Here is a 24,687-nt window from a genome sequence, read left to right as displayed (position 1 = left end):
GTTTGTGTGAGTGTGTGTGTTTGTGTGTAAGAGGGTGTGTGTGTGTGTGTGTTTGTGTGAGCGTGTGTGTTTGTGTGTAAGAGGGTGTGTGTGTGTTTGTGTGTGTGTGTGAGTGTGTGTACTAGGTGTTTAAGCAGAGCTCATTTATTATTCATGAGCGTTGCCGTTTAATTATGGAGGACGAACATGAGAGAACATCACTTCAGTAAACATACCGACTCCATTAGAATAACATGAGAGAGAGAGAGAGTGAGTGTGTGTGTGTGTGTGTCTACCTCATGTGCTGTAGGGTGGGGGGAGGCGACCAGTTGAGGTTCCGGTGCGTTCTTCACCACATCAAAGAAGGAGACTCCAGATTCTGCAACAAGGCCTTCAAAGAAAACCAGAGAATCAGGGTTCTGCCTAGGCAGCCAATCACACGGCTCCTTACGAGGCTCGTTAACAAATCAAGAGGCTGAGGTTTTGTCATGGCATCATTTAACAATTAATCAGCAGGAAAGTGTGATTCTGATTCTGTGTGTGTTATTGATCAGTGCAGTGAGGTCATAGTTCATCACGCAGCAGAAACACGGCTGATCAGCCTCAGGGGGGCGCACACTGTCACCCGCAACAAGCTTCTATGCAACCAAGTCAGAAATCATCACACACACTGAAGTATTCAGAACCCCTACTGCAGTAAAAGTACTACTAAAATACTCCACAAGTAAAAAGTACTACTACTGGTACTACTGGCAGGTTGCTGAGTGGTTAGAGCGCATGCCATGTACGCACGTACGCATATACGCAGCCGACCCCGGTTCGAATCCCGGCCGGAGGTCCTTTGCTGCATGTCACACCCCGCTCTCTCCTGTGTTTGTCTAATACTGTCTACTGCTAATAAAAAGGTGTCTATGCCAGAAAAAAAGTATGACTACACACTGTAAATACAACACACAATAACACTGAGTTCTGTGTAGTAAGATCCCTGTTTTTGTGAATGGAGTCTGGTGAGAAGAGCATAGCTAACAGAACAGCAGGACACTACTTCCCTCTGAGATGTAGGGCAGTAGAAGTACACGGCAGAGTGAGGTAGAAGTACCTCCGAGTACCTAAGTAGAGGTACTGACGGCAGGGGATGAGGAAAGGGTTGCAGCTGTAGTGCAACATGAAAGCATGAGTCAGCAGAAACAGCAGGAGGATCACATGATGTCTCCTGAAGCCCACACGGCCTCCAGCTGCTGAGATAGAAACGCCTCCCACATACAGATGTGTTCCACATCACATAGAACCTGATACTAGTAGTATCAGTAGTACTAGTAGTAGTAGTAGTAGTAGTAGTAGTAGTACCGTGCAGGGCCCTGTAGGCCGACCCCAGGCAGGCGGAGTTGGACAGGTCGATGGTATAAACCGGGGCATTGAACACATCACACAGAACCTAAACAACAAAGAAGACGATCATTAAAAAGCTCGTTATGAGCAGCTGCTCGTTTGTTTCCATGGTGATGGAATCGATGACTGCTGGGATCAATTAGATCCCATGTTTGATGTTTGGTCTCATTAAACTGGATTTATTAAGGTGTCATAAAGAATAACAACTATTAAACACAAACAAAGTAACAATCATTCAGATCCAGTAAAACATAAATAAATATAAACAATAATAATAAATAATAATAATAATTCTATGATAGTACCGACCTGCAGGATGTCGGGGTTGGACGAGGCTCCTCCCGTTGCCAACACTCGACTTCCTGCAACTAAACACAAGAAGTTTCACGTTTCACGTTTCACCAAGGATGGACGAGGAGGACAACGTGTCTCTTACTGATGGAGTGTCCCAGTCTCTCAGCGTGGAGCCTCCTGGACAGGAACTGACCCTCCACCAGGGCCCGGACCGCCACATGAGGACTCAGAGAGGACACCTGCAGGACCGGGGGGAGGACATCAGAATGGTTTCATGTTTACACTGAAAGACAACGTGTCTCCGTCTGTCCACTCACCTGGTTGTCCTCCGGGTCGAACAGGTGGACTCCCACTGCAGCAGGTGTGATCTCCATACTGTCAAAATAAAAGCCTGGAGATACAACAAGCAGTCAGACAGGAGGACAGGCATGGAGGAGGGTGTGAGACAGGAAGGATGTGAGACAGGAAGGAAGCTTCACCCATGTTGCCATGGTTTCCGAGCGGCGTCTCTCTCAAGGCAGCAGAGAAACGTTCCCATGATCCTCCAGCACACTGGTTCCTGATTCGTTCCCTCGTCAGAGAGCCGTTCTTAAAGCTGTACACACACACACACACACACACACACACAGTAAGTCTGCAGGCCCCCCCCCCCCCCCCAGACCAGGAGACCGGTAACGTACCACAGCAGAGCCATGAAGGCCTGCAGGTCTACGGGGCTGCAGAACACGTGACCCTCCAGGGCCGGCCGGGGCTGCTCGATCCACAGAAAGACCGTATCGCTGGTCCCCAGACTCACCTGGACACAGAACCAGAGACACGTGAACCACGAGGACGCTGTCAGACCGGAGACGGACTGGGTTCCCGTGGACTTACAGCCGTGTCCCCCTGCTGGAGCCGCATCCCTGCCAGAGACCCTGAGGACCAGAACACACACTGAACCTCCATCTTCTGTCATGGGGGGACCCCGGATCCCCTTCACCAGGGACCAGACCAGACCAGACCGTGTCTCTACGTGTGTGTGTCAGCCGCTTGTTGATTTGTTTGTCATTTAATTTTGGAATTCTTTGAATTCACACGATGGAGGAGAAACCATCCGAGTGTTCTGACAAGTGATGCATCACAGCAGCACCACCTGGTGGTAAGACAGCAGAACTACATGGTAGAACTCACCTGGGTTGTCTCCGGTGAACGCCACCACGCTGCAGCGCTCCGAGAACCCAAACCGCTGCACCAAGTAGGAGGAGACCGGACCCTGCAGAGACAGGAAGGAGTCAGCAGACCACGTCGGACCACGCCGGACCACGCTAGACCACATCAAGACCCGTCTCACCAGCACAGACGTGGAGGCCACCGGAGTGCCCAGCAGCCGGTCCAGATGAGGAGCGGTGGCGTCCAGGCAGACCTCAGACCACGTCCTGGTCCTGATATCCAACAGATTCATCCCTGAACCTGAGGTCAGTGAACGCGTCAGTCGACCGACAGCTCACAAGTATCCCTCACAAGTTTGCAGAGACCAGTTTGGCGGTCCAGACCCCCACGCGGTCCAGTCTGTTCTGGAGCTTTCAGTTCCATCACACCGTCCTCCTAACTAGGAAGACCATGTGCTGGGACTGAAAGCTCCAGAACAGCTAAAGGGTTCATCACAGCACATTGCACCTCATTGGTCGAAGCCTCTCTGACATCATTCATCTTTGAGGTTTCACACATTTTCCCTTTTATTGATCACTGAGGGATTCTTAACGACATTAATGGAAACGTTACCGTCGCTGTGGTCGATGGCAGCGAGACCACCGAGGAACAGCGAGGCTGCGAAGCTGCTGACCAATGAGATCTTCTGAACACAGAAAACACAGCTGCGTCTCCATGGTAACATAACAGACCCAGCCCACCAGATTCCTCCCACCTTTCTTTTAAATTAAAGGGAAACGTGTCAACATGTTGTCTACTTCCTGTCTCACTACCAGTCAGACCAGACTGACCTCGGTTTCCTGGTACTGGTCTGGTCTGGTCTGTCTCAGCTTGGCGATCTGGTTCCCTGTGAAGCGCTGCACACACACACACACACACTAATTTAGATGTCCATTAGGTTCCTCATGTAGGGACAGACAGGTGTAGAGACAGACAGGCGTAGGGACCTCATATGCTCTGGATCCAGTGATCTCTGCCAGTCTCAGAGCGCCCCCTGCTGCTGCCTCCAGGTCCAGACACTGCTGCCTGCTGCTGGAGTCCATCCAGACCGGAGAGTCCGCCACCGAGAAGCTGCCCTGTTCAGGGTCACCAGGGTCAACATTCAGGGTCAACGTTCAGGGTTAATGTTCAGGGTCACCAGGGTCAACGGTCAGCGTTCAGGGTCACCCGGGTCAACGTTCAGGGTCACCAGGGTCAGCTTTCAGGGTCAACGTTCAGGGTCAAAGTTCAGGGTCAGTTTTGAGGGTCACCAGGGTCAACGTTCAAGGTCAACGTTCAGGGCACCAGGGTCAACGTTCAGGGTCACCAGGGTCAACGTTCAGAGTCAACGTTCAGGGTCACCAGGGTCAATGTTCAGGGTCAACGTTCAGGGTCACCAGGGTCAGCGTTCAGGGTCACCAGGGTCAGCGTTCAGGGTCACCAGGGTCAGATATAATAGATAAAACAAGTCAGTGTGGACACACAGACCTGCAGCAGCTGGTGCAGGTTCTGGTCCGGGTCGAGCCGGCCCAGGGTCTCCAGCGCCCCCCTTCTCCAGTACACACTGCCATGTTGCTGAGGGAGGAGGACTCAGTCAGGTGACCAGCACTAAACTCCTCCCACTTCCCATCCAACACCATAGAGAGGAACTCACCTGGCCACTGCCCGATAATGCTGTGACACGGGAGAAGTCAAGCCCCGCCCCCTTCATCTTGTCCAATAGCAGATCCAGGGCCTGATGACAGACAACAACAACAATCAATCACAGCTGTCAGTCAGTCCAGTACTTTACTTTACCGGGTCTCCTGGTCCAGGGTGTGAGTGTGTCTGTGTCCTACCTGGACCCACATGAGGACAGGTGAGGTGACGGTCAGTCCGTCAGCATGAACATGAACGCCTCCCTGAGTCCTGAGAACAAATGGGTACTTTTACCTGCTTCTGAATGCACTAGTACAACAACTAGTAATACTACTACCAGTACTAGTACTACTACTAGTACTACTACTAGTGCTAGTGTTGATGTGTGTTACCTGTACTCAGGTAGCTCGGAGTCAAACTGCACATTGTTCTGGTGAACGACGTCGAGGTTCCCATCGATCGCCACCACCTTCAGCTGTGTACCAGTAGTACAAGTACACCAGTATTATCCCGTAATCACAGTAGTACAAGTACACCAGTATTATCACATCACTGGTCACAGTACCAGTAGTAAAACTACACAAGTATTACCAGCCTCACGTAGTACAAGTACACAAGGTTTATCAGCCTCGCATTTTGTAACGAGTACTGTGACGTGTATAAGTACACGCAGTACACAGACTGGACGCGGGTCCAAAGTGCTTCAAACGTGTTAAGTTCACACACAATCCGCGTTCTGCTACTTACGTCTGCGCGGTGACGACTGTGCACGCGGCCACGTGAACGGCGTCACCCAATCGACCGCGCGCTCGTGCAGCGATGCGGGAGCGCGAGATGAGAGGAAAAGTGAGTTTACCTGCTGCGTGCTGAAGTCGAAGCCCAGGAAGAGAGGGGAGTCCTGCGTGGCAGCCATCTTGAACCGCGCGCGCTCACGATGAGGAGCGCGCGGGTAAATGATTTAAAGAGACAGTAACGCGCTCTCTGGTCCACGTTGGCTCGTTGGAGATGAACTGCCTGGAAAGTAGACGAGAGCAGGGGGCGGGGCCGAAACGCTGCAGTCGGACAGTTTGTTACCTGTTTTCCACTAGTACATTTGTGTGTATCTATAGTGTTTTTTACTTTGTTTTAAATGTTGTGCACAATGGAAGTATTTATGTCCCTAAACGATTACAGTTGCAGTGTAGATTGAAGCATCAAAATAAACCAAAAGTAAAAGTACCATTAGACCGAAACGTGTATTATATGGTTGTATTAATGTGTTGATCCCTTTAATGTGCAGCTGATATCCGTGGCAAAGTAACGCAGTGCGATGATACAGTCTGTCACTGTAAACGCTGGACTCCGACATGTCGCCATGGCAACATCCGGCTGGAGGAGCTGACACAGAAAAGTAATTCCCTGCGATGAGAATCTGGATCTCTCATATAAAACATCGTCAGGGAAAGATGAAGGGTCTCAAGCTTTCCTAAGAGACCCGATCCACGATTCACCGAGCTCCAGGGATCTTCAAGAGAGCTGATTGGTTAGTAGGCGATGTTTTTCTCCACTTTGATCTCTTGAACATAACCTGCTCCGGAGCAGGTTAGCTCTGCGGTGTCAGTTACCATGGCGATGTACCCCCAGCGTCGACGGAAAACCCAGAGTTAACCCTGAAGTTACCTTGCTAAGCCCAAATCCTGCTTCCTAGTCCAGACCTCTGGACTCTGAATCAGTACTCTGCTTCGACTCTTCAAACTCAATACTTTGAACATGAAGCATTTCGCTGATGACAGAAAAAAGAAGAATCATTTATTAATCTTTTTATTTGAGTTTAGCAGGTAAAGACACATTCAGTAAATTCTGTTTAATTTATCATAACAAGAAAAAAAGGGGAGTGGTTTGTTGTAAGGTAACACCTATGGGAGTGGTCTGTCTATTAGGTAACACATGGGGGAGTGGTCTGTCTGTAAGGTAACACCTGGGGGAGTGGTCAGTCACAGGGGAGAGTTCAGTCTGTAATGTAGCACCTGGGGGAGTGGTCAGTCTGTAAGGTAACACCTGGGGGAGTGGTCTGTCTGTAAGGTAACACCTGGGGGAGTGGTCTGTCTGTAAGGTAACACCTGGGGGAGTGGTCAGTCTATTAGGTAACACATGGGGGAGTGGTCTGTCTGTAAGGTAACACCTGGGGGAGTGGTCAGTCTGTAAGGTAACACCTGGGGGAGTGGTCAGTCTATTAGGTAACACATGGGGGAGTGGTCTGTCTGTAAGGTAACACCTGGGGGAGTGGTCAGTCTGTAAGGTAACACCTGGGGGAGTGGTCAGTCTATTAGGTAACACATGGGGGAGTGGTCTGTCTATAAGGTAACACCTGGGGGAGTGGTCAGTTTGTAAGGTTACACCTGGGGAGTGGTCTGTCTGTAAGGTAACACCTGGGGGAGTGGTCGGTTCTAAGGTAACACCTGGGGAGTGGTCTGTCTGTAAGGTCGGTCTGGGATTACATACAAACGCAGATCAATAAATAAACATAGACAGGTGAATAAAATAATGCCTTACAAGGGTTTCCATGGCAACATGAAAGAATGGCACATTACTATTCATTATGTGTAAATAGAGAGCTGAGTTTTAGCTGCTATACAGTGAGTGGTTACAGTGCTAGCAATCATGCTATTTTACATTTCTGACGGGAAACTCCTGATCCATTAACCCCGCCAGGTGAGACAGGTTGGTCAGTTGACCCTCAGGTGAGACAACCGACCAATCACACGTCTGCTTTAACCTGTCGAGGTGCCAGGTGAGAATGAGGGCGGGGCTTGTTGAGCAGGAAGTAAATGCAGTAGCAGGTCAAGTTTCGGTGTTAACTTGAGGTGAAAGTTTATCTGACTTTGGTTCTGGTTGCAATGACGCCACAGCAGTGCCTTCTGTCTGTCTCCCACCTGTATGCATTGTATGATTATTTAATTCCTTGACATAAATTCTTTCTTTGTGGTACATGTGACTGAGAATACCATCATGAAGCCTTTAACTATGAAATCACACTATTGAACTAATGCTAATGGCTCTGAAGCTAACTCAGCCATTGGCCCCGCCCCCTGTTCAGACAGACAGGTGCTGCTGTGTGTGTATGTACAGGTGTACATGCATGCGTGCGTGTGAGTCCTCGGGTCCATCGATGTCCAACGGGCTTTTGCTGCAAACCTCGTATACAGTCGGCTGTGGAGTCTGAACTCCCAGAATGCAGCAGTTGATTTTAGATTCAGTCCTGAAAGACAGACAGAAGCAGCAGTGAGACAGGAGCTTTTGACTACAGATTGATCTATAGCTCATGGTGCATTCAGGGGGTGTCTGACTCCACTGTTAAACATAATGTCTGTCATCACCTCAGTCAATGTGTCCAAATGAGCTTCTGTCCTCCAGAACCGGACAAGAAGCCCAAGAGGTTTTTATTTTATATGATAATAACTTCATCCTCATGCTAATTAGCATAGCACATCAAACTTCAAAGCATGGTCCAGACCATAGAACTAGAACATAATAGTGTTGAGAGGACGCAGCTCTGGAGACAAAGGGCTGGCTAGTTAGCTAGGTAGCTAGTTAGCTAGGTAGCTGAGTAGCTAGTTAACTAGTTAAGTATGTTGTCCTTCCCCAGGAAGGTGGAGGGACTCTCCAGGGGCTCTGATTTCTATGGTCCAGACTGTTAGCATGGCAGCATGTTAATGGGAACGCTGTCCTCTCAACGCGGTGTTGTTCACTGAGTCAGCATAAAATCAGAGGCGTGTCCAGGTGAATTGAAGAGGGCGTGACCACACTCCTTCACTTGGACTGATGTCACACTTGAGAGGACAGTGAATTCTATAAACACAGCATGGATGCATGTTAGCAGAGCAGTAATGGCCAAAGTAATGGTTTCATGTTTGGTGATGTGATTCAACAATTATCACCTTGCTTGATTCTGATCGGCTGAGTGATCAGGAAGTCCTCCTCACACTTAACTTCACAAACTTAACAAATCGTGTTGTCATCACAAACCAATCTCCATGAATACTTCCTGTCCTCTGTGGTTCCTCCAACACATTTAATCCACTCAGAAGACTCCCTTGTGTCTCTGAACCAATCAGAAGCTCCAAACTCTTGGTTTGTCTCTCCTAGTTGAAACTTCATGTTTGTGTAAAACATGCACACTTAATGTTATGAATCCTGCCATGCACCAGCCAGCCAATCAGCATTCAGTACGGGACCCGTTACCTGTGATGTCACTAATCAATCACATGTTCAGGAGAGACCTCTGTTTCTTTATGGACAACGACTCGTGTGACTGACAGCTCAGGATGCTGCAGACGAGCCTCGCTGAGCACTGCTGCAAGAGCCTTCAAGAGAGACACGACGATCAGGACCTGGTCCAGGTTCGGATTAACCCAGGACAGACTTGATCTGAGTTAATCCAGGTATATATCAGTCCCGGGTTAATCAAGGTCTGTATCGATCTGTTCTGGGTTAATCAAGGTCTCTATGGGTCTGTTCTGGGTTAAATAAGGTCTGTATGGGTCTGTTCTGGGTTAATCAAGGTCTGTATGGGTCTGTTCTGGGTTAATCAATGTCTGTATGGGTCTGTTCTGGGTTAATCAAGGTCTGTATCGGTCTGTTCTAGGTTAATCAAGGTCTGTATGGGTCTGTTCTTGGTTAATCAAGGTCTGTATGGGTCTGTTCTGGGTTAAATAAGGTCTGTATGGGTCTGTTCTTGGTTAATTAAGGTCTGTATCGGTCTGTTCTGGGTTAATCAAGGTCTGTATGGGTCTGTTCTGGGATAATAAAGGTCTGTATCGGTCTGTTCTGGGTTAATCAAGGTCTGTATGGGTCTGTTCTGGGATAATCAAGGTCTGTATCGGTCTGTTCTGGGTTAATTAAGGTCTGTATTGGTCTGTTCTGGGTTAATCAAGGTCTGTATTGGTCTGTTCTTGGTTAATCAAGGTCTGTATGGGTCTGTTCTGGGTTAATCAAGGTCTGTATCGGTCTGTTCTGGGTTAAGTAAGGTCTGTATCGGTCTGTTCTGGGTTAATCAAGGTCTGTATGGGTCTGTTCTGGGTTAATCAAGGTCTGTATGGGTCTGTTCTTGGTTAATTAAGGTCTGTATCGGTCTGTTCTGGGTTAATCATGGTCTGTATCGGTCTGTTCTGGGTTTATCAAGGTCTGTATCGGTCTGTTCTGGGTTTATCAAGGTCTGTATCGGTCTGTTCTGGGAAAATAAAGGTCTGTATCATTCTGTTCTGGGATAATAAAGGTAAGTATTGGTCTGTTCTGGGTCAATCCAGTATATGTCGAAATAAATAAAGTTGTATTGACAGTTACCTGGTCGTGGTCGATTTCTGTGTCTCCAGAAATCACGATTCTCTTCTCGATTCTGGTTTCTGAAATTCCTCCTTTTACTGTCTGAAGAGAAAGACAGAGGGAGTCAGACAGTAGAGGCGCATTGTCTATTTCAAGTTTTATATTTATTTCTCTGATGTCCAACAAGGTAGAGGAGAGATGAACTGGAAACATGTGGTGGTGGTGTTACCTTGGTGATGTGAGTGGTGGTGGTCGTACTAGAGGTCTCAGCAGTGAAGGTCTGGGAGCTCAGCAGAAACCCTGAAGGAGGTTCAGAGTCCACGTGGCTCTGAAACACGCACAAGATCATCAATTAGTCAGTAATATGAAACATTAGTAATTATTCACAGAACCGGGTGAAGCCTGAAGGCATCTTGTAACATGGCAGGTAGAAAACAGGAAGTGAGGATTCTGGAGGCACCTTGTCTGCTTTGATGTGAACTCAAAAAATAAAGAATCAGTTTAAAAGTCCTCACCCCTGGAGCTTCATATGTGAGCGTCTTCCTCATCACCGGGACCTCCTGACGGACAAGAGAGGCAACATTCACAAGTTGAGGAATTCAAATTAATTTAAATGATGAATCACAGCTGGATTCACAGATGTTTGTGAATCCAGTTTAACAGTCTGCAGGTTTGTTGACTGAACTCTCTAATAGGAACGTCAGCTTTCTCAACACATTAGATCAGCCAACTGGGACAACAGGGGCAGGTTCCACTGGGGGCAAGTTCAACTGGGGGTAGGTTCTAACTGGGGGCAGGTTCAACTGGGGGTAGGTACTAACTGGGGGTAGGTACTAACTGGGGGCAGGTTCAACTGGGGGCAGGTTCAACTGGGGGCAGGTTCAACTGGGGGTAGGTACTAACTGGGGGCAGGTACTAACTGGGGGTAGGTACTAACTGGGGGCAGGTTCAACTGGGGGTAGGTACTAACTGGGGGTAGGTACTAACTGGGGGCAGGTTCAACTGGGGGCAGGTTCAACTGGGGGTAGGTACTAACTGGGGGTAGGTACTAACTGGGGTCCAGTTCAACTGGGGCAGGAGTCACTGGGGCAGGTTTCTGTCTCAGGTGTTACCTCCTGCAAAGGTTTGGGCTCATCATCATCATCACAGTGGTTGGATGGCTGCAACTGATTGGCCGAGCAGTGTGAGTGGCCTGAGGTAGGGTGGGGTGAAGAGGGTGGAGGGGTGTTTTCTCTCCACCTACCCTCGTCCTCAGAGTCCTCAGAGTCCTGGTCGTCATGGTAATGCCGAGAGCCCAGAACGGAACGGGGTCTGGTACTGGGGCTGTTGTTAACCTCCATGGCAGTTTCTTCCTGTTCACTGTGGCTAACTGCATAGTTAGCATTGATGCTATCCTGATTAGCATCTTTAGTGTCTGGGCTCTGAGCCTGTCTGACTGCAGCCTCCATGGCTTCCTCCACCGCTAGCTGCGCTACCACACTGATAGCATCTTCGCTAGTATCGCTTGCATCGCCATCACTAGTCTGGGTACTAGGCTCATCATCGCTGACATCATCATCACTGACCTCATCTTTACATGCTGGACTATTAGCCAGGTTAGCATCATTAGCATTGTGATTGTCATCATCACTAGCCCATTCCTCTGTGACATCATCAGCATGCGTGACGCAGGCCCCCGGTGGAGGGGGCGGGGGCTTACTAGGAGGCGGGCCTACAAGAGTTCCTGTTGCTACCTGAGGGTGGTCCGCTATTGACTGGTCCTGGTCACCTGGCTCCGTCATCACGAAGACCGTCTCCACCTTCTCTGATGTCTGAAACAGGAAGTGAAGAGAACAAGTTCAGGTTCTCCACCGTCTGAACAGGAAACAGGACTGAGTCAGACTCTCCAGCTGACTCTCCACGGACGTGACCTTTAGACTTTTGTCCTTTAGATGTGAGTACAGAGTGCCTCTGTGCCTCTGTACTCACATTCATGAAGGTCTTGATTCTGGCTTTGGTTAAACCTTGGAGACCCCCAGAGAGCCGAGTTTTAAAGTGGGGGGGGGGTCTTTGGGTTTAGAAAGCAAGTCAAGAGTAGACGCCACACAGATGACATATAGACAGACAGGTAGACAGACAGGTGGAGAGACAGGTACACAGATGGATAGACAGATGGGTAGACAGGCAGACAGGCACCTTCAGCAGGTTGTGGTCTCTGTAGGTTTTTTGTTCTCTGGCAGAGTTCAGCAGAGCCGTCAGCTCAGGAGACATTTCATCAAAAGTAGGTTTAGGCTGCACATACACACACACACACACACACACACACACACACACACACACACACACACACACACACACACACACACACAAAGGTTAGAAACAAGAAACAGACCTTTCGGGTGCAGCCACATCTCATTTTTTCAATAATGCCGTTAAAATAAAACTGTTTGGATCTCAGCAAAAACTGACAGCCATGCAAGGGGCGTGGCCAGAGGGGGTGGGCGGGCGTGGCCAGATGGGGTAAGAAGCATAGTCCATTAGTAATTCGTATATAATTACTAACCGGTGTTACTGCATGAAACAGGTTTCATAGTTAAAGGTTGAGTAGGTCATTTGGGAAAATCACAGAAACTGACTTTGAACTTGAACACATTGCTGAACCAGAAAAGCCCCACCCCCCTTTGTTTAGACCTCGGCTCAAAGCCCCGCCCCTTTGTTTAGACCTTGGCTCAAAGCCCCACCCCCTTTGTTTAGACCTTGGCTCAAAGCCCCACCCCCTTTGTTTAGACCTTGGCTCAAAGCCCCGCCCCCTTCCTTCAGACCTCGTCTCAAAGCCCCGCCCCCAGAACCCCAATCGAGTGCAAACAGTAAGTAAAATTGACAGACAGACTATTCTGTTGGGGGTTTTACGACCACAGATGATATTTAAATGTTTTTAAACGGAGCATTTAATATATTCATCGGTTTGTTAGGATCAAAGTGTTTCTGCATGGAATCACCTACTCAACCTTTAGCAAATACATATATGCAACATCATTCTACGCCAGTTTCTACTCTAATAATATCAGTTATATGTACGTGTAATATTATATATATTAATTATAATAAAAATAATAATCATAATAATAATCATGATTGATAGGATTTATATATCAGTTCTTTGAATAATCAAAGACGCTTAACATGAGATGTACGTATTATATTAATTCTAATCATCTGTTTACTTTCTGGCAGCTCTGCTTTGTTGCTGTGTAATATTACCCTCGACACATAGTAAATGTTTCTTAATTGACATATCTCCCATAGTGACCCTGAAGGCTCCAACGCATCAGACAGTCAAAGTAAACAACCAAGGGTCGCCTGGCAGGAAGTGAAGAGCATAGAGCCCCCCAGCAGCCAATCAAAAACCAGCGATGGACAGGAGCAAACCATAACAACATGAATAAGATTGCTGCTGTTCCCGTCACACCATTCTGACAAGGGGAGAAGCAACATGGTGTCGGGGGAGGGGGGGCAAGCTGGGGGGTCAAACTGAACACTGCAGCTCCCCTTACATGACACCCTGCCCCCTGCTGGACACCCTGGCCCCTACTGGACACCCTGTCCCCTACTGGACACCCTGGCCCCTACTGGACACCCTGGCCCCTGCTGGACACCCTGGCCCCTGCTGCACACACTGCCCCCTACTGGACACACAGCCCCCTGCTGGACACACTGCCCCCTGCTGGACACCCTGCCTGCAGGTTTTCAGAGCTGAAGTGTTCAGTTTCAGTGCTGCAAGGGTTAACGTGTCGCTGCGGGTCGCTGTGTTTACTCCTCATGCTCATTGCCATGCCAACCACCACCCAGCCAATCAGCATACCACGGAGGGCGACGTGCTGCCTGTCAAGTGAGCTGGTGAGTGGGCGGGGCTTAGACCCAGCTCATTCAGAGGGCTTTTTGGAGGACGGGTGTGGAGGGAGGTCATGGTCGAGGTCAATGAGGCTCCACCTCCTCCTTGCTCACTGATGACATCACTGCTGATGTCACAGACACTGGGTGGCGGGTCCGATGGCGAGGTTGGCGTCTTCACCTCACGGATGGTGATCAACGGTCCCCCTGTGATGACATCATCCGTGGTGGACAGAGGGATGACTCTGACTTGCCTGCCCATGTCAGTACTCGTCGTCGTCATGGTGACGTCGGAGCTGTTGTCCGTCATCACCATGGTAACGACCTTGCCAGAGGCCGTGTCGTAGCTCCGCCCCACAGTGTAGCTCTTCTCTCTGATTGGCTGAGGAGGAGCTTGGTTTGTTATGACCCCGCCCTCCTGGAGCGCACAGGTGAGCAACATCAAACACACGCAGACTATCAACCAATCACGTGACAGAGTTCAGTACACCTACCGCTGGGGAGCTGCTGTCTAGTGGGAGGGCCTGAGAGACAGATAGGAGGAAGACAGACAGACAGACAGACATGATTTCTGCTGTGTGTGTGTGTGTGTGTGTGTGTGTGTGTGTGTGTGTGTGTGGGGCGTGTCTCCTCACCTCGTCGGGTTCCAGCGGTTCGATCATTGGCGAGTCGTCGACCCGTCGTAGAGGAGAGGAGGCGAGGCGTTTCTCCCACTCCGTCATCCCTCCTCCCCCCCCTCCCCCCCCTCCCTCTAAGAAGGAGCGCCTCAGGGCGCTGATGGTGGTCTGAGGTTTCTGGTCCTCCTCTGGACTCCCCAACGTTTCCTGGAGACACAAAACACAGACCGTCAGGAGACGACGTCACGGCAACCAGAGACATGAGACACGTTTTACCTGAGTCCTCAAGTCCTCATCCTGATCAGACTGGGAGAGACAGACAGGGAGAGGGAGAGACAGACAGGCTAATGTTAGTTTTTGTCCTCAGAAGGTGCCAGATTTGATTTTCGATGTTAACACGCGAAAGTAGAATACATATAATATATACTGTATATTTATATATATATATATATATATATATATACATACATATATATACATACATATATATATATATATATATATATATATATATATATATATATATATATATATATATATATATATATGTATGTATGTGGCCTCGGTACCTCGGTGGCGGTCAGATCTCCATCCACGGCCGTATCCGTCAGCTCCGTCTGAAAACACAGAACTCATCTTCATTATCAGCACTCTGACCCGGTGAGATGGGTGAGACGGGTGAGACGGGTGTTTGTTACCTTGGTGTCCTGCTTCTGAGGAGTCGGAGGACTCTGCTGAGAAACCTCTGTCACTCTGGACTCCTCCTCCTCCTGCTGCACCTCCTCTTCATCGATCTCCATCCTCTCCTGGACCACCTCCTCCACCACCAGCACCTCCTCAACTAGGAGACAGTAGACAAGGAGACAGGGAGAGGAGACGAGAGGAGGAGACAGGAGACAAGGAGACAGGAACGAGGTGTTATTTAGTTTTCCTGCTTCAGTCAGCTGATTTATTGTCTCTCCTCTGAATGGTTGTTTTCTGTACCTTGCTCCGCCCTCCTCTCCTCCATTGTCCTCTCAGGTGTTACCGTGGTGATGAGGTCACTGACAGCGATGGCTTTAGACGCTCCATAAAGCCCCGCCCCCATATCTATAAGCACACACACACGCACAGCTGTAACCATAGCAACCATCAGCCAGCTGCTGCAACACTTACTTCAGTGAACACTGTCATGTTCAGCAGCAAAGCATCATGACTGCTCGTTGCCATGACAATGACAAAGTCAGCCAATCAGCGCCCACGGCGCATGCAAAGGCAGCCCAGGCCAATCAGCCAATCAGCATTCAGCTCCACCACGTTCGACCACACGGCCATGCTAACAGTGCTAACAAAGCTGACGAAGTTCATTAGCATAACGCTAATTATGCTAATTACAGATAGAGCCAGACCTCCTTCCTGTTGAACTCACAGAAAAATGGAAGAATTAATTAGATAAAGCTAATTTTTCATGTGACTTAATTACATAAAAAATCAATGCTAAATCAGGATTTTCCTCCCGACGATTATGAGACTCTTTTAATCGTAATTATGATCAAGTCTGTGATTTTGAGAAAGTGTATCAGTGCTGAGATTCTCCCGACATCTTGACAAGCTGTCATTCTCCGGTTCTGTTCGGTCCTTAAACCGAATTCTCTCTGCTGGCCACCAGGGGGCGCCTCCTCTGGTTGTATAGAAGTCTATGAGAAAATGGTCCTACTTCTCTCTGCTGGCCACCAGGGGGCGCCTCCTCTGGTTGTATAGAAGTCTATGAGAAAATGGTCCTACTTCTCTCTGCTGGCCACCAGGGGGCGACTCCTCTCTGGTTGTATAGAAGTCTATGAGAAAATGGTCCTACTTCTCTCTGCTGGCCACCAGGGGGCGACTCCTCTCTGGTTGTATAGAAGTCTATGAGAAAATGGTCCTACTTCTCTCTGCTGGCCACCAGGGGGCGACTCCTCTCTGGTTGTATAGAAGTCATGAGAAAATGGTCCTACTTCTCTCTGCTGGCCACCAGGGGGCGACTCCTCTCTGGTTGTATAGAAGTCTATGAGAAAATGGTCCTACTTCTCTCTGCTGGCCACCAGGGGGCGACTCCTCTCTGGTTGTATAGAAGTCTATGAGAAAATGGTCCTACTTCTCTCTGCTGGCCACCAGGGGGCGACTCCTCTCTGGTTGTATAGAAGTCTATGAGAAAATGGTCCTACTTCTCTCTTGATGTATTATCTCAGTAAACATTGTAAACATGAGTTTATGATCTCAATCTCTAGTTTCAAGTCTTCTTCAATCCAGCATGATGTTCATTTAGTACATTATGGTCCATTTAGAGTCCACCAGACCAGAAAGCAGGGGATGCTTTAGGGGGCGGGGCTTAGCTTCTGATTGACAGGTTGCTAGTACGGCGTTTTCAGTGGATGAAATATGACGACATGTCTAATTGTGTTAGTGACGACAGGATGGAGGTCTGACAAAATAGCAGTAGTGACATCACCAGAAACAGAAGAGCTGATTGGACAGAACACAGCTGATCGCAGATGACCCCCCCCCCCCCCCCCCCCCACCTCCGCCATCACCACCCCCATCAATCAGGAAGCAGCATTCCCTGACGAACTGAAGGAAGTGACACATTCAGGCATACTGTAGTACTAGTAGTATTGTAGTACTAGTACTACTGTAGTACTACTGTAGTACTACTGCAGCCATCAGCAGCATCGCTGCTGGGAGAAGTTCTACCTGTAAGAGTACCCCCGTTGGCTTTTGGGGATGATGTGATGGCTGGAGAGCCAATCAGAGACGATGTGGGCGTGGTCCTCGACGCTGAGGACCAATCAAAAACTCTGGTCACCAACAAGTACAAGATAGACCTCAAACCTTAAACCATAAAACCTCAACCCCCAACACCTGGTACAGATGGCAAGTATGCAAAACTACTGGGATCAGAACTACTATTACTTGGACCAAAACTTCTATGAGTGCGATCAAAACTATACTACTGGGACCAAAACTACTACTACTGGGACCAAAACTTTTATGAGTGCGATCAAAACTATACTACTGGGACCAAAACTAGTATTACTGAGACCAGAAATACTACTACTGGGACCAAAACTACTACTACTGGGACCAGAACTAGAAGTACTGAGACCAGAAATACTACTACTGGGACCAGAACTACTACAACTGGGACCAGAACTTCTACTGCTGGGACCAGAACTACTATAACTGGGACCAAAACTTCTATTCATGGGACCAGAACTAATACTACTGAAACCAGAAATACTACTACTGGGACCAGAACTACTACAACTGGGACCAGAACTTCTACTGCTGGGACCAGAACTACTATTACTGGGACCAAAACTTCTATTCATGGGCCCAGAACTAATACTACTGAAACCAGAAATACTACTACTGAGAACAGAACTACTAATACTCGGACCAGAACTAGTACTACTGGGACCAGAACTACTACTATTGAGACCAGAACCACCAGACCACTACTTGGATAATACTTTTAGTTCTGGGGCCAGAACTAGTACAGGGACCAGTCCCACTACAGAGATCAGTACGACTCATAGGACCAGTATTACTTTGAATTCTGTCTTGGCGGGTACAGCGGGTTGTCCTTCAACTACAAGGTCGTCGGTTTGATCCCTTTCTCCTACATCTCCAAGTGAACCAGTACTACTGTCAGGACCAAGACGGCCTCTGTACCTCCATCCAGGCTGCGACTCATGATGTTCCTCTTGCTGATGCATCGTGGGAAATTGGGTGCAGGTCTGGCGATCTGAGCGCTGGCTCTGCGACTCTGAATCTGAGTCCGACCGCTGTAACGGAACTTGGAACCCAGAGACAGGAACTTCTTGGGGGTCTCTTCTGGAGACACCAGTCTGAGAGACAGACAGGAAGGGGGACAGACAGATGGTTTTCGTTACGCCATGTTGCGTCATGTTATGTTACTTTACGTTATGTTACGCCACGTTATGTTACGCCACGTTAAGTTACGTCAAGTTATGTTAAGACAAGTTTTGTTACTTCACGTTTTGGAACGTCATGTTTTATTAGGACAAGTGATGGATGATACATCAAGTAATGTTATGTTATGTCGCCTTTAGTCATTTTCCATCAGGTAATTTTACGTAACGTTATCTAATGTTATGTCACATTGTGTTTCGTCTTCTCGTACGACCTTGAACGCATCACTGACCTGAAGAAGGAGTGATGCTCCACGCAGACTTTCCACAGTCGCTTAGCTGCTCGGTGGTTCAGCAGCTTGAACCCGATGGTGGACTCAAACTGGTCAAACTGCAGACAGACAGACAGACTCAAACTGGTCAAACTGCAGACAGACAGCCAGACGGACAGACAGACAGACTCAAACTGGTCAAACTGGAGACAGACAGACTCTGATCCTGTCTCACCTCTCCAGGTCGGATCTTGATGTAGAAGTTGTTCCTTTTGTATGAAATCTTCAGGATCTTCGGCCACGAGAATCTGTTGATCCTCAGTCGGTCTCTGTAGACCAGCAGACCGCTACTGCACACTCCCAGCATGATGGCCACGCCCTCCGAGTCCTACACACACACACACACACACACACACACACACACACACACCATGGACTCATGAATGACTAAACTGAGTAAATATAGTGATTTATTGTGGATTTCTGTTTCCTCTGTGATCAATAAATTTGAACTCCCTGATGCTTTGGATTTGACCTCTGCACTTCCTGTCTGTCATTTCCTGTCTGTTACTTCCTGTCTGTCACTTCCAGTCACACCATAGTTCACTGAGACATTGCCCTCCAGCCGTCTAAGTGGCGCCCCCCTGTGGACCGGAGACTGCCCCGGCAGGTCGTGTTATCCGTCTAACGGAGTTCCTTTTAAGTCTGTGGGGATGTTTTACTTCCCCTCAGGTTACATCAGGATGGTGGGGGTCTGAGGACGGGGTTTGCGGTGCATTGTGGGTAATATAGGAACAGGAGGGCCTGTTTTCTGGAAACGCTGATGACGTGAAGATGAACAGTCACACACAGAAACACACCTACAAGAAACTGTCTTACCTCGGACTTAGCTGAAGGCAAGCAGTCAAAGCGACTTCCTACCATCTACTCCGTGCAGACAGACAGGTAGACAGACAGACAGCACAAAAAGAAAAGAACAGCCGGTCTAAAGGGGGAAACATAGCAGCAACGCTAACAGTTCAACACACATTTATATACATGAGAACCGCACAGAGCATGAAGGGGGTCCTGGTCCTGGTCTGAGGACCGGCAGGGGGGACTGCTTTCAGTTCTGGATGGGGGATTGGTCCAGACTGGCAGCTGGTGGAGGTCCAGCTGTAGACCGGCTGGTGGAGGTCCAGCTGTAGACTGGCGGCTGGTGGAGGTCCAGCTGTAGACCGGCGGCTGGTGGTCTTCCAGCTGTGGCTGGTGGAGGTCCAGCTGTAGACCGGCGGCTGGTGGAGGTCCAGCTGTAGACCGGCGGCTGGTGGAGGTCCAGCTGTAGACCGGCAGCTGGCATGCAGCACCAGCTTGTCTCTGCTCTAAGGACTGAGTTCTGGAGGGTGTGGGTTCTTTGGGACCTGTGTGATCCTGGATGAAGTCTGGTGTTCATATCTCTAATGATTCAGGTTCACTTGCAGCTCTGAGGAAGTCCAGATCCGGTTATCACAGATTGAACCCGAAGTTACCTCACTAACCCTAAATCCTGCTTGGTATTACAGAAACCTGGTCTCTGTGGATCCTGGTCTCAGCTGTTTAATCTGCTTCATTTTGAGTTACTGACTTAATGGAAAAGTGTCCTGATGGAAAAATCCTTATTGACACAAACAGCTGATTGATCGTGGACAGGAAGTGTGTCACGTATTGATCCGATGGTTGAGCAGCAGAACATCAGCAGCTCTGGATTCATATTCATCCAAGAGCAGATGATTATAAATGAACCTATTTGAAGCTGAAAGGTTCATGAAAACTAGAAACATGATCTTTAATTAATAACTAATAATCTACACACAGATCTGACCCAACAAGCCCCTGGACCTGAATCTAAACCAGTATTCTTTTCAGGTTTAAAATAAAACACTCCGGTAATACACTATCCTAAATGTTCAGTACGTTTCAGCTACTATGTTCTATTATTTTGACTCAATGTGTGGAAGTGAAGACTTGGAGGTTTTAACTGGGATCAGGTCTATCGGTCTACCGATACAAGACTTGAACCACCAGACAGTGTTGGTCACCACAAGTCCCAAAGTCTTGTTTTTGTTGTTTAAAGCGCTGCTCTGGACTTGCTGCCTGTATCTGTTATTAAAGATTTCTAAATTATTTTACATTTCAGGGTATTTCCATGTTGTGTATGTTTCTTTACCTTTGCGTGATGAAGATCGACTCCATACATGGACAGTTTCTTTACGTTGTCCAGGAAGTGCATTTCTGCTTCAGCCGGTGACATTCCTCTGAACACACATTAGCTGGTTTAACAGCAGCTCCTTTGTTACAACTACAATTACATTCAAATGTTCTATGTGACCACCTGTAGGATTTGTGCAGCTCCATGATCTTCTCTTCCATCTCTTTTGTTTGATTCGGAGCAAAACAGAGATCACTTACGTAATCTGAACCACACTCATCTGAAATATAAGGAGAGAGAGGTCATATGAATCAGACAGGGAGAGAAGACTTAAAATTCAGGGTCAAGCTAACAGTATGTTGCCAGAGCTTTTAGCTATGTCTCATAGTTCCCACAGTAGGGATATGTCAAAGAAGGATATGGTAAGTAAAGGAGGGTATGTCAGAGAGGGTACGACAGGTTGGACAAGTGGTCAAGCTGTCAGGATACAGTAGGGTATTTCAGAGAGGGTATGACAGGATGTCAGAGAGGGTACGACAGGATACACTAGGGTATGTCAGAGAGGGTACGACAGGATGTCAGAGAGGGTACGACAGGATACAGTAGGATATGTCAGAGAGGGTACGACAGGATGTCAGAGAGGGTACAACAGGGTACAGTAAGGTATGTCAGAGAGGGTACGACAGGGTACAGTAGGGTATGTCAGAGAGGGTACGAAAGGATACAGTAGGGTATGTCAGAGAGGGTACGACAGGGTACAGTAAGGTATGCCAGAGAGGGTATGACAAGGTACAGTAAGGTATGTCAGAGAGGGTACGACAGGGTACAGTAGGGTATTTCAGAGAGGGTACGACAGGATACAGTAGGGTATGTCAGAGAGGGTACGACAGGATGTCAGAGAGGGTACAACAGGGTACAGTAAGGTATGTCAGAGAGGGTACGACAGGGTACAGTAGGGTATGTCAGAGAGGGTACGAAAGGATACAGTAGGGTATGCCAGAGAGGGTACAACAGGGTACAGTAAGGTATGCCAGAGAGGGTACGACAGGGTACAGTAGGGTATGTCAGAGAGGGTACGACAGGGTACAGTAAGGTATGCCAGAGAGGGTACAACAGGGTACAGTAAGGAATGTCAGAGAGGGTACGACAGGGTACACTAAGGAATGTCAGAATGGGTACGACAGGGTACACTAAGGAATGTCAGAATGGGTATGACAGCGTACAGTAAGGTTCATGAAAGAAGGTCATGGCAGGGTATAACATTGGACATAGTAGGGTATCATTGCAGTAGAGCACACTACCAGGATCGAAGTCTCCGAGCTCTGATTGGACGGTGTAGGAGCTGAGGATGGTGTGAGTAGCAAATGAACATGGGAGGCGGCCAGAAACTATATCCTGTCTGAGCTGGAGACACAGGAAGTACCTGCAGAGAGAGAGGAAGACATCAACTTTCTCAGGTGTACAAGCAGGTGAAAATATTTAAGTATTGAGCTTTGATTGACAGGTGAGGGAAACTACCTGGTTATGTCCTCGGAGAGCTGGGCGGGGTCAGGAGGGTAGAACTTGACGTTAAAGGAGAAGTTCCAGGGAACACCTGAGAGACAGTGGGGGGGAAGCCACAATTATGGCTTCCGACAGTTAAACGAACAGGATCGACTGTGATATTGTATAAATGATTTGTACACTGGCAGGAATGTAGAAAGCAGAACTCTGTGTATTTAAATGTGAGGGACATTATTTTACCCTAAAATCAATGAATAGACCTGTTAACCTGTTTACCACAGAAAAGAAGCCACTGACCTCTGACCTGCTTCTTCATCTCTTTTCCTGGATCCAACCAGTTCTATAAGACAAGAGGTGAAGGTCAGAGGACGGACAGACGGACAGACAGACAGACAGACAGACAGACGGACAGACAGACACCTTATTGTTGTCCATGTCTCTGAAGGACAGAGCGAAGTAGTCTCTCTCCAGCAGGTTGACGTGTTCACAGACCTTCTCAAACAGCTGGATGCCACGAGCTCGTTTCTAGGAGAGAGGACAACAACCAGCGTTCACTTATAACACAATCACCATTGTTTGGATTTGAACACCTATAGTGGGTCATGCTATGTAGAGTCGAGGTGAAGTCTGAACAGATGATTCTTGAGTCTTTTGCGGAAGATGGCAAATGACTCTGCTGTCCTGACATTGGTCTACCCTCCTCCTGTCTCTCCTGTCTCCACCTGTCTCACCTCCACGGTGCAGGTGAACTGCGACCCGTCCAACAGTGAGACCCTGGTCTGCATGGTCCTGAAGCTCAGTGTGTTCCTGGCCGGAGAGCGAGCGATCCGACTGTTTGACGACAGGTGACTCGTCGAATCCTCGGCCAATGAGCTCTGAGCGTGGCTCTGGGACGGCCCGCCCGCCCCTCCCTGAGGACATAGGAAGTGATGTCACGTTTTACAGCCTCATCAATGATCTGTTTATGGATTATGGATTTCTTGTTGTTTGACCTGTTTAGGTGTGGAGTGGGCAGCAGCTTCAGGGAAAGACTCGGCCTCTTTGGACTCGGCCTCCTGTGGCTCACCTGGCTCTGTTGTCATGGTGATTCCCCTAGGACACAGTGACAACAACACACAAGCTGATTGGCTGTGAGGGAAAACAGGAAACGCACCTCCACATGGCAACTGCAGCCGAGGCTCATGGGTAGTGTAGTCATTTAGAGAGAGATGAATTAGAGACCTGTCCTGGTCAATATGTGATGATGTCATCAGCCTGAGCCCCACAGTTACCATCTGTTGACCCCTCCAGCTGTCAAGTGAAGGGTTGCCATGGTAACATGTGTGTGTGTGTGTGGGGGGGGGGGGGGTGCAGAGGGGGATTAAGGCTGAGAGACAATCAAATGTAATCTGGATTCAGACGCCGATGATGATGATGATGATGATGATGATGATGATGATGATGATGAGTTATAAATATTAAACACCTGCTGCTCATCACATATTAACAGTATTAATATTACATTACATGCTTCTTATTGTGCTTTTATGTTATTATATTACATGATATAGAATGTTCTTCCTCATATTATTCCATTATAATGTGTGTTAATTGAATATATGGAACATATATGTTCCATAAAACCAAATACTTTATGCTTCTTATTCTCTAACTTCTTAGTTTCCGATATTTTAATCCCGTTTAAATGATTTAATCTCACACACAGACATTAAATATTACAGCAGATATATATGAATAACAGAGACTTGCTGCAGTAGTTTCCGGTCGGGAGTGTTTGAGTCTTTGTCGTCCTGCAGCAGGAAACACCCCGCTGCAACACACACACACACACACACACACACACACACACACACACACACACACACCGGACCGCAGTGTGATGTAGCAGAAATGATGTCCTGTCTGTCTTCCCGTGCCCGTCTCCCCGTGCCCGTCTCTTTGATCGATATTAACCTGATAGTCAGTGATCTGTCAGTGATCGATCATCCCGCTCCTCCTCTCTGAATCAAGTCATCAGCACATATTTACCTGTCCTCGTGCAGGACGCTCGCCCTCTTCCTCCCGTTAACCGACGCTTCTTTTTTATTTTACGACGTCATCTCTCCCTACGACACAACGCACGGCGACGGCGGAGCTGTGACGTCACCACGCACGGCGCGGAGGCAGCTGTTTATTATTTTCATTATTTGGTTCTGATGTTTCTAGTGTAGTATTATAGTTCTGTCACGTGATTACGCTTCTGGATCAATAACGATTCTATAAGTCTTTAGTTGGTGAGTGTGTGTGTGTGTGTGTGTGTGTGTATGTGTGTGTGTGCGTGTGTGTTACTCACCAGTAAATTGGAGACAGGAAGTAATTTATCCCAACAGAAAAACATGAGAGAGAAGAAGAAATCATGTTAATATGATTCTTATAGAGCATGTTTATTTTATATATATATATATATATATATATATATATATATATATATATATATATATATATATATATATATATATATATATATATGAACCATGAAGCTGAAGTGCCTTCAAAACTGTCATCCTCCCTGCTTGCCACCAGGGGGCGACTCCTCTCTGGTTGTATAGAAGTCTATGAGA

The 24,687-nt window shown here is 48.0% G+C and overlaps 2 protein-coding genes across 18 annotated transcripts in view; both read right to left on the bottom strand.

Moving 5' to 3' along the window:
- Positions 1–5,581, bottom strand: part of xylb (xylulokinase homolog (H. influenzae)) — a 6,665-nt gene extending 1,084 nt beyond the window's left edge. Inside the window, exons 1-18 of the mRNA XM_084033608.1 lie at positions 5,324–5,581; positions 4,860–4,942; positions 4,668–4,737; positions 4,484–4,564; positions 4,318–4,404; positions 3,798–3,926; positions 3,642–3,707; positions 3,424–3,496; positions 2,993–3,111; positions 2,833–2,914; positions 2,536–2,576; positions 2,343–2,458; positions 2,142–2,257; positions 1,980–2,053; positions 1,805–1,901; positions 1,678–1,736; positions 1,327–1,414; positions 276–370 (exon numbers count right to left, since the gene is read on the bottom strand). Of these exons, the coding sequence (XP_083889734.1) occupies positions 276–370; positions 1,327–1,414; positions 1,678–1,736; positions 1,805–1,901; positions 1,980–2,053; positions 2,142–2,257; positions 2,343–2,458; positions 2,536–2,576; positions 2,833–2,914; positions 2,993–3,111; positions 3,424–3,496; positions 3,642–3,707; positions 3,798–3,926; positions 4,318–4,404; positions 4,484–4,564; positions 4,668–4,737; positions 4,860–4,942; positions 5,324–5,380 (1,533 nt within the window). The 5' untranslated portion in view covers positions 5,381–5,581. The remainder of the gene's footprint in view (positions 1–275; positions 371–1,326; positions 1,415–1,677; positions 1,737–1,804; positions 1,902–1,979; positions 2,054–2,141; positions 2,258–2,342; positions 2,459–2,535; positions 2,577–2,832; positions 2,915–2,992; positions 3,112–3,423; positions 3,497–3,641; positions 3,708–3,797; positions 3,927–4,317; positions 4,405–4,483; positions 4,565–4,667; positions 4,738–4,859; positions 4,943–5,323) is intronic.
- Positions 5,582–6,270: 689 nt separating this feature from the next.
- epb41l3a (erythrocyte membrane protein band 4.1-like 3a) lies at positions 6,271–24,185 on the bottom strand. 17 transcript variants are annotated; one of them, XM_084033957.1, is made up of 29 exons: positions 24,116–24,184; positions 23,080–23,179; positions 22,819–22,998; positions 22,508–22,612; positions 22,385–22,427; positions 22,103–22,178; positions 21,886–22,007; positions 20,768–20,864; positions 20,603–20,690; positions 19,297–19,341; positions 18,653–18,805; positions 18,439–18,536; positions 17,946–18,121; positions 16,965–17,048; positions 15,240–15,344; positions 14,954–15,096; positions 14,825–14,872; positions 14,532–14,561; positions 14,274–14,462; positions 14,133–14,162; positions 13,610–14,056; positions 11,944–12,039; positions 10,881–11,579; positions 10,284–10,328; positions 9,998–10,096; positions 9,790–9,870; positions 8,689–8,810; positions 6,906–7,705; positions 6,271–6,566 (listed from the first exon to the last, which is right to left on the bottom strand). In XM_084033957.1, exons 2-27 carry the CDS (start codon positions 23,167–23,169, stop codon positions 8,700–8,702), a joined length of 3,480 nt encoding a protein of 1,159 aa, XP_083890083.1. In that variant the 5' UTR covers positions 23,170–23,179; positions 24,116–24,184; the 3' UTR covers positions 6,271–6,566; positions 6,906–7,705; positions 8,689–8,699. The 17 variants fall into 17 exon arrangements, with proteins under 17 accessions (XP_083890083.1, XP_083890092.1, XP_083890093.1 ...); XM_084033966.1 differs by having other exon boundaries at positions 6,271–6,535; XM_084033967.1 differs by lacking the exon at positions 6,271–6,566 and having other exon boundaries at positions 7,568–7,705; positions 13,610–14,053; positions 24,116–24,185.
- Positions 24,186–24,687: the final 502 nt, after the last annotated feature.

Source organism: Eutrigla gurnardus, assembly GCF_963514095.1.
Source record: "Eutrigla gurnardus genome assembly, chromosome: 18".
Taxonomy (NCBI): Eukaryota; Metazoa; Chordata; class Actinopteri; order Perciformes; family Triglidae; genus Eutrigla; species Eutrigla gurnardus.
Note: the sequence above shows the minus strand (reverse complement) of the source record. Positions and strands in the feature narration are given on the sequence as shown.